Source organism: Sitodiplosis mosellana, unplaced genomic scaffold, assembly GCF_009176505.1.
Source record: "Sitodiplosis mosellana isolate CC-2019 unplaced genomic scaffold, AAFC_SMos_1.0 Smas_scaffold_12, whole genome shotgun sequence".
NCBI classification, from domain to species: Eukaryota; Metazoa; Arthropoda; class Insecta; order Diptera; family Cecidomyiidae; genus Sitodiplosis; species Sitodiplosis mosellana.
In genome coordinates, this window is record NW_022595254.1 from 1,364,880 (window position 1) to 1,378,186 (window position 13,307).

At 35.8% G+C, this 13,307-nt stretch overlaps 1 protein-coding gene across 1 annotated transcript; it reads left to right on the plus strand.

Moving 5' to 3' along the window:
- Nucleotides 1-1,572: 1,572 nt before the first annotated feature.
- On the plus strand, nucleotides 1,573-13,277 carry LOC129567831 (ionotropic receptor 25a). Its single transcript, XM_055445187.1, has 33 exons — nucleotides 1,573-2,527; nucleotides 2,744-2,893; nucleotides 3,407-3,709; nucleotides 4,235-4,402; nucleotides 4,469-4,620; nucleotides 4,733-4,818; nucleotides 4,921-5,278; nucleotides 5,416-5,482; nucleotides 5,585-5,659; nucleotides 5,726-5,972; nucleotides 6,096-6,234; nucleotides 6,322-6,343; nucleotides 6,433-6,475; nucleotides 6,540-6,871; nucleotides 6,994-7,029; nucleotides 7,103-7,250; nucleotides 7,338-7,713; nucleotides 8,869-8,890; nucleotides 8,985-9,134; nucleotides 9,349-9,651; nucleotides 9,868-10,023; nucleotides 10,092-10,246; nucleotides 10,316-10,392; nucleotides 10,475-10,725; nucleotides 10,783-10,889; nucleotides 10,999-11,133; nucleotides 11,215-11,347; nucleotides 11,451-11,565; nucleotides 11,654-11,792; nucleotides 11,875-11,896; nucleotides 11,963-12,005; nucleotides 12,073-12,588; nucleotides 12,694-13,277. Exons 1-33 carry the CDS (start codon nucleotides 2,416-2,418, stop codon nucleotides 13,070-13,072), a joined length of 5,517 nt encoding a protein of 1,838 aa, XP_055301162.1. The 5' UTR covers nucleotides 1,573-2,415; the 3' UTR covers nucleotides 13,073-13,277.
- The last annotated feature ends 30 nt before the right edge of the window (nucleotides 13,278-13,307 follow it).

The window sequence follows — 13,307 nt, forward strand, 5'->3', positions numbered from 1 at the left end:
TTTGCTGTGATAAAGAAAACCAAAATTCAGAATTTGTTTGATTCAATCAACTCACAATTCGAAATGGTCAAATTCACCAAAGAAAAAGAAAATCCAGCCACCCGTTCACTGAATTTTCTGGACTTAAACATCACACGCACAAATGAGAACAAACTTGAATTCGCTATATATCGCAAACCAACATCAACAGACCGATACATAACAGCTGATTCACACTGCTCTCAACAACATAAACTTGCCGCCTTTCATTCGATGATTCATCGTATGTGTGTGTTACCGTTATCGTTAAGCAATTTCCAAAAAGAATATAACTTCATACAGAAATTAGCTGAAACCAACGGCTACAAAAAATCCATGATCGAAAAATTAGTCAAAAACATTCTGACAAAATCCATCGGGCGAATATGTCATCACTATTCAGCCAAAGTCGCAATTCGATCAAGGAAAACACAACGCACGTAGCGTTCAACTATGTGCCGGAAATCAGCAACAAACTCGTTCACACATTTGAGAAAGAAGGAATGAGAATAGTGTACAGCAATAACAACAAGCTGTCAAAATTGCTCGGCACAACGAAAGACGCGATACCAGTACAACAAAAGACCGGCATTTATTGTATTACGTGTAAAATATGCAACAAACAATACATCGAAGAAACAACGAGAGCATTGGGCACCAGGTTCAAAGAGCACGAATACTGCGTTAAGCACAAACACATGCAATCTTCAGTAGGCAAACACGTCTACGATATCAATTTCGATGCACCGCATCAAATCGGCTCTTTCGAAGAGAGCTGCACACTTTTGAAGAATGTCAGCGACTTCAGAAAAATTGATGCCTACGAGTCGCTATACATACACAAGCATAAGCAACACCTCATGAACGCATTGGACGTCGGCAACATTGAATCTCACTTGTTCAAATTCGCAAAATAGCTAATTTCTTTGTATTTGTTTTGTTTTGTTTTTACTTCGATCTCTCTCTCTCTCTCTCTCTCTCTCTCTCTTACTTTCTTCTCATCACATCAAAATGAATATTGTAAACTGTTTATCTCGCCTCACCGATACTCTTACATGTAAACGAAATACTGTTTTGTATTGATTTTATTTAGTCATTTAATCGCCTTGCTGATGATGAGACGTCACACGTCTCGAAATGCATTCGATAATGTTTTTTTGGAATTAAAAAGTAAATGATTTGAGTTTCGCTGAACATGACTCCTTTGTAGTCAATAAAGAGCCGCGATGTGATACACAATTTTAAAATGAGCTGTTTAATCAACTGATATCAACGCATGCCATCACTCTGCCAAGTATTAGGAATACGTTCTGAATAAATTCGAGATCAAGATATCGCGCAGTGGAACATCGATTCAAGAATACAACATCAACTCCAAACAAATTTGAAAGTTGAAAAAAATCATACATTTGAAGAAAATGAAATGAAAGTAAGTTGAAAAGAAAATAAATCTCTGTTTTTATCAGAATGAAAAAATTGGCTACATGTCATGTCTTAGCTCAATTTGTACGATCGACATAGATAAAATATTATCAGAATCTCTGCCATTTTTATTCCATTTACTGCAAAGCAATGTCATCGTTTCATATGATATATATAAAACTGTGAACATGTGTCATTATTATAATAATAAAGCCTTTGGGGCTTTGTACTTCGACGACAAATCAGATAGCTCACTTGTTTTTATTTTTGGTCCGTTCGATGGTAATGACTAATGGTTTCATATTCTCCACCACTAGATAAGCAATCAAAATGCTACTGACACGTATATGTAATTTTGAAAAGCAAAAAACCGTCTGCGTGTGTTATGTTTGCAGCAAACGATAGGTCATCGTCAGGGATACTGAATCGCCATAACACAATGCGCTTTTGTTATTTTATCCAGATCCAAATCAAAGGTGATGAAATGGGTTGCGAGCACACATCGCTCATGTTATATGCGATGAAACCGCATTACATCACATGATAATCACATTAAACCAAAATCCAAACCTAATCGAACCCGCTTCAATCAAAACTTGCCACTAATACGTGCCTGATCCATTTTGGATCAATTTACGTTTTCCATGCTAGTGCTCGCCGCTTACAACACATAAACCGTCAATCATTACTGTCTTCTCGACCATCGTTCCATCCGGTTGAACATTACCACCGCTGAATACTTTTTGTTCTTCAAAGAATTGTACTTTTTCAAGGTAGAACGTCTGAACGAAGAATAAAATTACTTGGAAAAAAAATAGAAATAATTTATCTTCTGGAAAAAAAACGGGAGAAAACGGCATCGATTCGTCTGAAAGTTACTGTTTATAAATAAAATATTCCAAAATTCGGGTTGAATTTTAAACTTAAAAAAGAAGAAATAATAAAATCAAACCTAGTGCAGTAAAACCATTCAAAATGTTTCCGTTTTTATCGAAAGTGCGATTTAAATTGTCTATCCTTTTTTGCTGCCTCTTCCTCCTCTACATTCGATACAGTTCCGGTCAAAGTTCACAAAATATTAACGTCTGTAAGTTTTTCAACTTGGGAAAATATCAGTTGGATAAGAAAAAATTGAATTCTTTTGAATTCTATAAACAAATAAACCAAGAAAAAAGATGCGAAAATAATACTTTAACCGAAATGAAAAGCAAAAAATAAAAATGTTGTGTGTGCACTGTGCATGTTCATTGAAAGTTCATAAAAAATGATTAAACTAATGTAGAACTCTTCTATTCTCTTGAAGTGTTCATTAACGAGGTAGACAATGATCCTGCCAGCCAGGCACTCGAGATTGTGTTGAACTATATCAAAAAGAATCCATCACTCGGACTATCGGTACAGCTTATGCCTATTGAAGGAAATCGTACGGATTCGAAGAAATTTTTGGAAAATAGTAAGTCTTTTCTCATGTATTTATCATTTGTTTTGTAAATGGCATATGCCATGGTACATTTTTGAAACTTTGAAAGACAGTAATTGAATTTGCATATAACATCAATCCATACTGATGAATAGTGATGCATTTTTTGTCATTAAATTTAAAAAAAATCAAAAATAAGTTCTTGGGAGACTATTCTTTGTATAAATCTCTAACAAAATTAAACTTATTCGCATGAAGATTTCTTTTTCGATTGTCGAAACATTAATTCTTGTTCATTACTTAATTGGACGATGCATTTTATGATTGAATTTTAATGATAATCGATTGTTGGGTATATTTGTTTTTAATTTCATATTAGAGAATATGTTCTTCTACTTCATTGACCCATCATTTATTGAGCGTTCGATTTTCCGTGAAAAATGTTCGATTCATCTAACACTTGGTTTAGTGTTTCTTCCTCAAAATTAAAATTGAATTGTTAACTCTTTACTAATTCTCCCGTCATATTTTCTCAATTTTCCATAGTTTGTTCAATATATACGGAGGCCGTGAAGAATAATCAGCCTCCGCACATTGTGTTTGATACGACGATAACGAATGTTGCCTCAGAAACCGTAAAATCATTAACTTCCGCTCTGGGACTACCAACGGTGTCGGCGTCATTTGGCCAGGAGGGTGATATTCGACAATGGCGTGACCTTACGGATCAAAAACGTCAATATTTGCTGCAAGTGATGCCACCATCCGATATCATACCCGAAGTCATTCGATCGATAATTGTATACATGAACATTACCAATGCAGCCATACTATATGACGAATCATTTGGTAAGCAAACCAGTATTTTTTCCACATTTCATTTCGATTTCGAAAACATTGAAATTTATCGATAATGTTTTATTGAAACAGTAATTTATGCAGTCGACAAACCGAACGAAATTTGTTTGCATGCAATTGCAATTCAAATGAATGCTAACCACTTCCATTAGAGCAAACGTAATATTGTTTTTTTTTTTTAAACGTCCAAAGGAACTTTCGTTCAGTAATTTACTCTAATGGAAGGGAAAAAAAACCAAAAACCACTGTTCTAAGAATAAAAAAAAATCGATAAATGATTTGTGTTCGTGCCGCAACACAACAAGAACAATAAATAAAGTCGGTCTGATATCGAAATATAATTGAAATGTAAATAAAATAAGGCAGTAAGTAGGTGATGCGCGACATTAAATATTGAGCAACACAAATTGGGAGGGTAGAAAATTGGGTGGACACGAACGCCATCGCGTTCACAAATAATAACAAGAATTATGTCAATTCAAAAAGCCATTAAATTATTGATTTTCATATCAACAGTTATGGATCACAAGTATAAGGCTTTGCTCCAAAACATACCGACACGTCACGTTATAACTGCCATCGCAAAACCAGCCGACCGACCCCAGCAAATCGCCAAACTGAGGAACTTGGACATTAATAACTTTTTCATTCTTGGCAGCCTGCAATCGATCAGAGATGTGTTGGGTAAGGCTTGATTTTGAATGATATCCCTTTTCGAGTCAAATTGAAAATGGTTGAATTCTTGCGCAGATTCGGCGAGGGACGAATATTTCCAACGCAATTTTGCATGGCATGCAATCACACAGTACAGCGGTGAAGTTTCGTGCAACTGCAAAAATGCTACCATCATCTTCTTGAAACCAGTACCCGATCAATCTTCAAAGGATCGACTCGGATTAATGGTTGGTTGAAGATTCGTATTTTTTTACGCTTGTTTTAAAATTATAATCAGAGACAAACATTTTGAAAATGATTGCGAATGGAAATGTTTAATTTATCCTCACTTTTATTAAGAAAACCACATACAACTTGAAAAAAGAACCAGAAATTCTGTCAGCGTTTTACTTTGATTTGGCTCTAAGAACATTCTTGGCAGTTAAGTAAGTCATTTTCAGTAATTACCCATCACTTGTTATCACCATTTTCTTTTTGCTTTTTTTTGCTTCTTTCTAATTGAATTCATCCATTTTCTCCAACTAAAGAGAAATGTTGTTAACTGGAACCTGGCCCACTAATTTGCAATACTTGACGTGTGATGATTACGATGGAACAAATACTCCTGATCGGGCCATTGATTTGAGAACATTTTTCGTGAATGTGAAAGAGCCAGCAACCTATGGCAATTTCTCGTTTCCCTCTAGCAGTATTCCGTTCAATGGTCACTCGATGATGAAGTTTGATATGGACATCTCAGTTGTATCAGTTCAAGGCGGAGCTTCAGTAGACACAAAAAATCTGGGAAATTGGACAGCAGGCCTAAACTCACCGATCATAGTTAAATCAGCCGATGATATGAAAAATTTCACTGCCGCAGTTGTTTATCGTGTTTATACAGTCGTGGTTTGTAATATTTTCTAGAACCAAATCGATGGATTAGATTAAAGTATTTTATGCTTTATATATACTCTCAAGGAGTAACACTCCTAAGGTGTAACTCATCCATAGTTTGTTTTGTATAATTTGTATGTCATTCTCAGCAACCCCCCTTCATAATTCGTGACGAGAACTCGGTGAATGGATTCAAAGGCTACTGCATCGATTTACGTAAGTTAACTTTTTCAACTGACGTACAACCAGCCACGTCGCTCATTCCATACACTTGGATTATTGAACCATTTTTCAAATAATTTTTCATTTCCAACGCAGTCGACGAAATAGCAAAACTGGTCAAATTTGAATACACCATTCAAGAGGTGGAGGACAAGAAATTCGGAAACATGGGTAAGACCTGATTTTGATGATAACATTTCTTCAAGTCAAATTAAAAATGGTTACATTCTTTTGCAGATGAAAATGGTGAATGGAACGGGATCGTACGAAAATTGATCGATAAGCAAGCTGATATTGGACTTGGATCGATGTCGGTGATGGCCGAACGTGAAACTGTTATCGACTTCACGGTGCCCTATTACGATCTGGTTGGAATTACAATTATGATGCAACTACCAAGCACGCCAAGCTCTCTATTCAAATTCTTGACCGTGCTTGAAACCGACGTCTGGCTTTGCATTTTGGGAGCATATTTCTTTACAAGGTTAGGGCTAACCTTGAAACTGAATTCGAATTAAATTCGCTCTGTTTATATTTTATCATTTTGGTACCTATTTGAAGTTCAATCACCTTTTATCAATTGTTTAATAATTTTTTTTCCCTCAAGCTTTTTGATGTATGTATTTGATCGATGGAGCCCATATAGCTATCAAAACAACCGTGAGAAATACGCAGATGACGACGAAAAGCGAGAATTCAACATGAAGGAATGTCTGTGGTTTTGTATGACTTCTCTCACTCCACAGGTAATAATCTATTTTAAAATTCATTTGTCTGACTAATCAATTAGTGGAAAACATGTGATTTAAAAAAAAAAAACAATTTATTGCCAGGGCGGCGGTGAGGCACCGAAAAGTGAGTTTTTTTCTTGTCTGGTCGAACATTTTTCTAAAATTAAATTAGAAAATAAAATATAATTATATTATTACGATAATAAATCATAGATTTATCCGGTCGATTGGTGGCTGCAACTTGGTGGCTTTTTGGGTAATTCAGAAAAATTCACGATTGCTTCATATTTTTGACTAACATACCTCTTTTTTATGTTAAGATTTATCATCATTGCTTCATACACGGCTAATTTGGCTGCCTTTTTGACTGTATCTCGACTGGATACTCCCGTCGAAAGCTTGGACGATTTGGCAAAACAATACAAAATCTTGTATGCTCCACTCAATGGTTCATCGGCTATGACATACTTCCAGCGAATGTCACAAATTGAAGGACGATTCTATGAAATCTGGAAGGATATGTCACTGAACGATTCACTCACTCCGGTGGAACGATCTAAATTAGCCGTTTGGGACTATCCAGTCAGCGATAAGTATACGAAAATGTGGCAAGCAATGCAGGAAGCTGGGCTCCCGAATACTTTGGAACTGGGTAATTTTCTAAAAATTATTTAAAACCAAATGCAAGATGCATTTTGTGTTTATTCATTCGCCATATTTTCATTATAATCGTGAATAAAATCTAACTAAAAAAAATCAAAATATTTTATTCAGCTGTCGAAAGAGTCCGAAATTCAACGTCGGCCACAGGTAAAAAATGATTCATCCAAATAAACAAAGACATCTGATAAAAATATTCTTCTTTATTTATTTCGGTCGACAGGATTTGCATTCATAGGCGATGCAACCGATATTCGGTATTTGGAGATGACAAACTGTGATTTGCAGGTCGTTGGAGAGGAATTCTCTCGAAAACCATATGCGATCGCTGTACAACAAGGCTCGCCACTGAAGGATCAATTTAACAATGCGTACGTATTGATATTTATTTAAGAGATTTTAACCGTAATTTTGTACAAGAACTAAATATCTCTCTCAAATACCATCGTTTCATGTAGTATTCTGCAATTGCTGAACAAACGATTCTTGGAGAAGCTGAAGGAGGATTGGTGGAAAGACAAGAAGAAGTGCGAAAAGGTTGAGGATCAATCAGATGGTATTTCGATTCAGAACATCGGTGGTGTATTCATTGTCATTTTCGTGGGGATTGGAATGGCCTGCGTTACCCTCTTGTTTGAATATTGGTGGTATAAATATCGCAAGGCAACGCCAAAAATTACAAATGTGACATCAAATGAATCTACACCGAACAATGTCGACAAGTTCGAAAGAAAAGAGGCGGGCTTCATCCGTACCAAGGACTCAACGGATGTAAAGAATTCATTGCTTCGCACAAGAATTACCAGTCAATCAAAGAACGCCGAACCAAAATTCTAGAACTGTCCAAACCAAAACTAATGTGTTTTTTTGCCGAACCGGTATACAAAATAGTTTTGGATTGGTGTGCTGAGAGAAAAACACACAATGTTTTTAAAGTTTGATAAAAAGTCAGTTTGTTAAAAGAGCTTTTTGAAAACAAAATTCCGCAATTTGTGGGGGGAAAATGCACAATATATGCGAGTTTAACGCACAACGAATATGCGTAAAATTATAATTGTATAGTGTGACAGCATCAGAGTGGTGGAGCGTTACGACTACGCGTATCACTACTTTTAGTAATGGTACGCGTAGGCGAAACCGCTGCGCCATTTCGGAAAGCGTGCAACACATATTTGAATATATTTGTTTTTTTGTCACCAAGAATGATCATTAGAGATGAGGGATTTATTCGGTATTGTAGCAGAACAAAAGAGAATGTATGATGGAAATTTTGTTAGATTGTGTATTGAAAATCACTGAAATAAATGTAATCATCCACAACACAATATTTGGTTTTCTTTTTTTTCTTTCTAAACGGTTAAAATAGAAAATATTTGAAACCTTTCCATGAATTATACGACATAAAATATTCGAAGTATTAGTATCATGATAGTATAATGAGAATCATGATGTTCCGAAATGACTTGCGTTGTGTATTTTCAATTGCATGTACGATAAGCGCACAGAAATGAGATCGAACACTAAAGTAAGTGTATTGTTACATGTTTTTGCTGAGAATTGGACGAGAAGGGCGTATAAAACTAGGGTTTTTAAATTGAATCCATTCCGGTTTTATTGGTGTAATAATGTTGGCCATAAAAAAATGTGTGATTACATGCATTTGATAGTCATATTTGCTTTGATTACCTGGGGATTCATTTGACACGCATCGACTTCCATTTGTCCTCACCAAAAATCTCGCGGGATCAGAATGTTCGTGTTCCATGTCCAAAAAAAATATATGAGTTCTAATCGAACCGAATCTTCATTTATGATCCAATTTCATAACTTTAGTTCATGTGAACTGCCCGAAGCCTTCGGAATCACACGCATTCCTTTCCTTTGAAGAAAAAAACTCCATTAACAACCTAAATTCTAAAGATGATTTTAGCTCCGAAAGTGTGCTTTAAATTTTTAGTTCTAATGTTTCTACATCGTGGTTTCGGACAGCAACTTCCGACGATCAATATGTGTGAGTACAAAAAATTATTGGAAAAAAAGTTTTCATTCAAAATCTTCAAAGTCAATTTAAAATAATGTTCTACTCCTTTGTGTATCTCTAAAAGTGTTCATTAATGAAGACGGCAATGATGAAGCGAATAAAGCAGTTCAAATGATTTTGAAACACGTAGCTAAAACCCCTTCATTTGAATTCTTGATTGATCTGAAACAAGTCGATGGCAATCGTACGGAACCAAAAGAATTTCTGAAAAATTGTAAGTTTTTTTTTCAATAAATTAGTCCAATGTGAAAATTTTTGGCAAAAGTCACAAGAGTGCATACTACATAATACAAAAAAAATTAATATTAATGTAGAGAAAATGAGCAAGTACAATTTTATATGCAAAATGAGTCATTTAAACATGTATATTAGATTTTTTTTTCGCGGGTGTATCTCATACTCTAAGTTTCGTTCTTTTCTCCCCCAAGTATGTGCCGTTTATACAGAAAGTGTGGAGATGGGTAAGTCGCCGCATATTGTGCTTGATTTGACAATGTCTCCCGTTCTATCTGAGATCGCAAAATCCTTTACCTCCGTATTGGCTTTGCCCACGATAAGCGGTTCATTCGGCCAAGAGGGTGACATTCATCAATGGCGTGATCTAAGCGAGGAAAAGCGTCGCTTTTTACTGCAAGTGATGCCCCCGTCCGACGTAATTCCATTCGCAATTCGATCGATAATCATGTACATGAACATAACCAACGCGGGCATTTTGTTTGATAAAACATTTGGTAAGTGTCATTTCAGACCTATAATACCACGTTCACCTGTGGTGGAGTGCGTAGTTGCGTAGAAAATCAATAAACTCTAATGTTTTTGTTTTGTTGGAATAAATCAACATTAGACGACGCCTATGTAAATAAGTTGATGATGTACAATGTACAGTACATATCACTAGAGTATAGTACCTAAATTGGAATCTATTTTTTATTTACACATGAAAACAGTCATGGATCATAAATACAAGACATTGTTAGACAATGTACCGGCGAGGCACATAATCACTGAAATCTCCAGCCCAGAGCAATTCATAAGGCTTCGTAAATTGGACATCACCAATTTCTTTGTTTTAGGCCGTTTAGAATCGATTAGAAATGTTTTGGGTAAACTTATTGAATTCAAATCGATTCTTGCGATCAGAAATTAAAATCCAATTATACTCATGCTTTAGAATCTGTTCGTCCTCATTATTTTGAACGGAACTTTGCCTGGCATGTGATTACGCAGGACTTTGGAAATATTTCCGTTTGTTGTGGAAACTTTTCTATGATGCTGGTGCGACCAAAGATTCACCCACTTTCGAAAAATGGCCAAATCCCAATTATGGTGAGCTTTTGTCCTTTGAATTTTCTTGAACGTTGAACTTGTCTCGATGTTGTTCTCATTTCTCTATAGAAATCAGACATGAACTACACCGATATTGGGTCTCTGTTTTACTTTGATCTCGCTTTGCGAGCGGTTTTGACAATAAGGTAATGATTTTTTTTCCCAAATATTGAGCATATATACATATATTTTGTATTTAACTGAAAATCGGTGTTTGCATCATGAAAGGAACATGTTATCATCCAACAACTGGCCACAAAATATGGAGTATATCACGTGCAAAACCTACACGGGCTCAAATACACCCAAACGATCACTCGATTTAAAATCATTTTTCGTCAATATTTCCGAACCCACTTCGTATGGGAAGTTCGAATTTGCGAATGACGATATGCCGTTCAATGGATACAGTTTGATGAAGTTTGATATGGATGTGTTGGCAGTGTCGGTTCGCGCCGGAATAGATTATAACGAAAAAGGTTTTTTTTATTTCATTTACAAACTCATACTTCATTTAAAGCTTCATCATTCTTAAGTGGTTGGGAACTGGACAGCTGGCCTTGCATCACCATTGATGATAAAGTCAAACAAAAGCATCGCTGAACTCAAAGCTAACCCAATTTATCGTGTTTATACTGTTATCGTAAGTGTAATTGAAGATTTTTGTTGAATTTTCAAATAAAATTACGTATTTTTTCACTGACTATATACTTCGGTCTTATTGTTGGTTCAAACTTATTCATCGTCTTAAGCAAGCTCCGTTCGTGATGCGTGATGGATCAGCAAAACGAGGATACATCGGCTATTGTATTGACCTAATGGACGAAATTGCGGAAACGGCACATTTTGACTACACAATTACAGAGGTGGCAGAGCATGGGCACATGGTTAGCATTCATTTTAATTGCATGCAAATAAATTTTGTTCTGTTTATCGACTACATAACTTACTGCTTCAATAAAACATAGGATGACAATGGTGTATGGAACGGTGTAGTGCGAAAACTGATCGACAAAGAGGCTGACATTGGACTGGGAACGATGCAGGTGATGGCTGAAAGAGAAACGGTTATCGATTTCACGGTTCCCTACTATGATTTAGGTTCGGAATAGAGAATTTTGCTATAACCTTTTGCTAAGACCTAGCAAAGCATTAAGACAGTTCAAACACAATTTTCAAACTTATTTTTCTATGTTCATTGAAGTTGGCTCAACAGTTCTGATGATATTGCCAAAAGCGAAGAACTCATTGTTCAAATTTTTAACCGTTCTCGAAACTGATGTCTGGTTCTGCATTTTAGGCGCTTACTTTTTTACAAGGTTTGGATAATTTTATACGCAACTTTCTCTAAGAGAATTAATTTTAAATAATAAATGAATAAAATTTGAATTTTGTGTATTTTAATAGCTTTCTCATGTACATTTTTGACCGATGGAGCCCATACAGCTATCAAAATAATGAAGAAAAATATGCCGATGATGATGAGAAGAGAGTGTTTACAATGAGAGAATGCTTATGGTTCTGCATGACTTCACTTACACCACAGGTAAATATAAATATTGCATTGTGTTTCAAAAACTCAATGATATCGTGGAATATTAATGCAAATTTTTCTTTTTCGTGATTAGGGTGGTGGAGAAGCGCCAAAAAGTAATAATTTCGCTAAGCATTTTTCAATCTCACAACAAATTCTAAATAGAATATTCTCAATTACAGATCTTTCGGGTCGTTTGGTTGCTGCAACCTGGTGGCTATTTGGGTAAATCCATGATATCAATTCAAAATTTGTTAGTATGTTTACATTTGAAACATCGTCACTCCTCTAGATTCATTGTAATTGCTTCATATACCGCGAATTTAGCTGCATTTTTGACCGTATCTCGCCTCGACATACCGATCGAAAGCTTAGAGGATTTGGCAAAACAGTATAAAGTCTTGTACGCGCCAATCAATGGATCATCAACGATGACCTTCTTTGAACGAATGTCAGAGATTGAAGGTCGATTCTATGAAATCTGGAAGGATATGTCACTGAACGATTCACTCACTCCGGTGGAACGATCTAAATTAGCCGTTTGGGACTATCCAGTCAGCGATAAGTATACGAAAATGTGGCAGGCAATGCAGGAAGCTGGGCTCCCGAATACTCTGGATGAAGCTGTCCAAAGGGTTCGAAGTTCAAACAGTTCCAGTGGGTTTGCGCTTGTTGGCGATGCCACGGATATTCGCTATGTGGAAATGATGAGCTGTGACCTGCAAGTGGTTGGCAACGAATTTTCTCGTAAACCATATGCGATTGCTGTGCAAAAGGGTTCACCACTCAAAGATCAAATGGATGCTGTGTAAGACATATAGACTATAGGTTCAAGTCAACACTCTTTTTTCCCTTTTTTGATTTCTGATTCATTCTTTTTTCGCAAATTATAAAAATTATGTTGGAATTTCAGTCTACTTGAAATTTTGAACAAAAGATACATGGAAAAATTGAAAGAGAAATGGTGGACAAAGAAATTGCATTGTTCCAAAATCGAAGATCAACAAGATGGAATCTCAATCGCAAATATTGGTGGTGTGTTCATCGTCATCGCCATTGGTATCATAATGGCAATATTTACATTGATTTTTGAATATTGGTACTTCAAATTCCAACGTCGCTCACCGATAATTACTGGCGTTAGAGAATACGGAAGACCTGATTCAACAATTGTAGAATCAGCGTATCAAGGGTCATCAACAATTACTCAGCATAAACTGGACGAAATAAACCTTCCTAACGAAACAAGACATCGTTCCAGGGCAACAACGCACATTGAAATTGGCGATTGAAAATTCGGTCTACCTTCACGGTTCCGAAAGTCTAGCATAAAAGTCATGCAACATGAATATTTGCACCAAAACTTTTTTGAGTGAAAAAAAAAACAAAAAACAAAATATTTTACACATTTGATTGGTAACAAATTTTGGTGATTTTTCAAAAATTTTCCGTAATTTTTGTGTGATGCTTTTTGTAACCCGATGAACAGATGTGTGAATTTCACGCTTTTTTTTGGATTGCTGACCA

What these genes read in the sequence shown, in the direction of transcription:
- LOC129567831 (XM_055445187.1), top strand. Translation starts at nt 2,416, where the DNA reads ATGTTTCCGTTTTTATCGAAAGTGCGATTTAAATTGTCTATCCTTTTT. An exon ending in ATCGATCAGAGATGTGTTGG is followed by an intron (nt 4,403 to 4,468) that starts GTAAGGCTTGAT and finishes ATTCTTGCGCAG; the next exon opens with ATTCGGCGAGGGACGAATAT. An exon ending in AGAACGCCGAACCAAAATTC is followed by an intron (nt 7,714 to 8,868) that starts TAGAACTGTCCA and finishes GGTTTCGGACAG; the next exon opens with CAACTTCCGACGATCAATAT.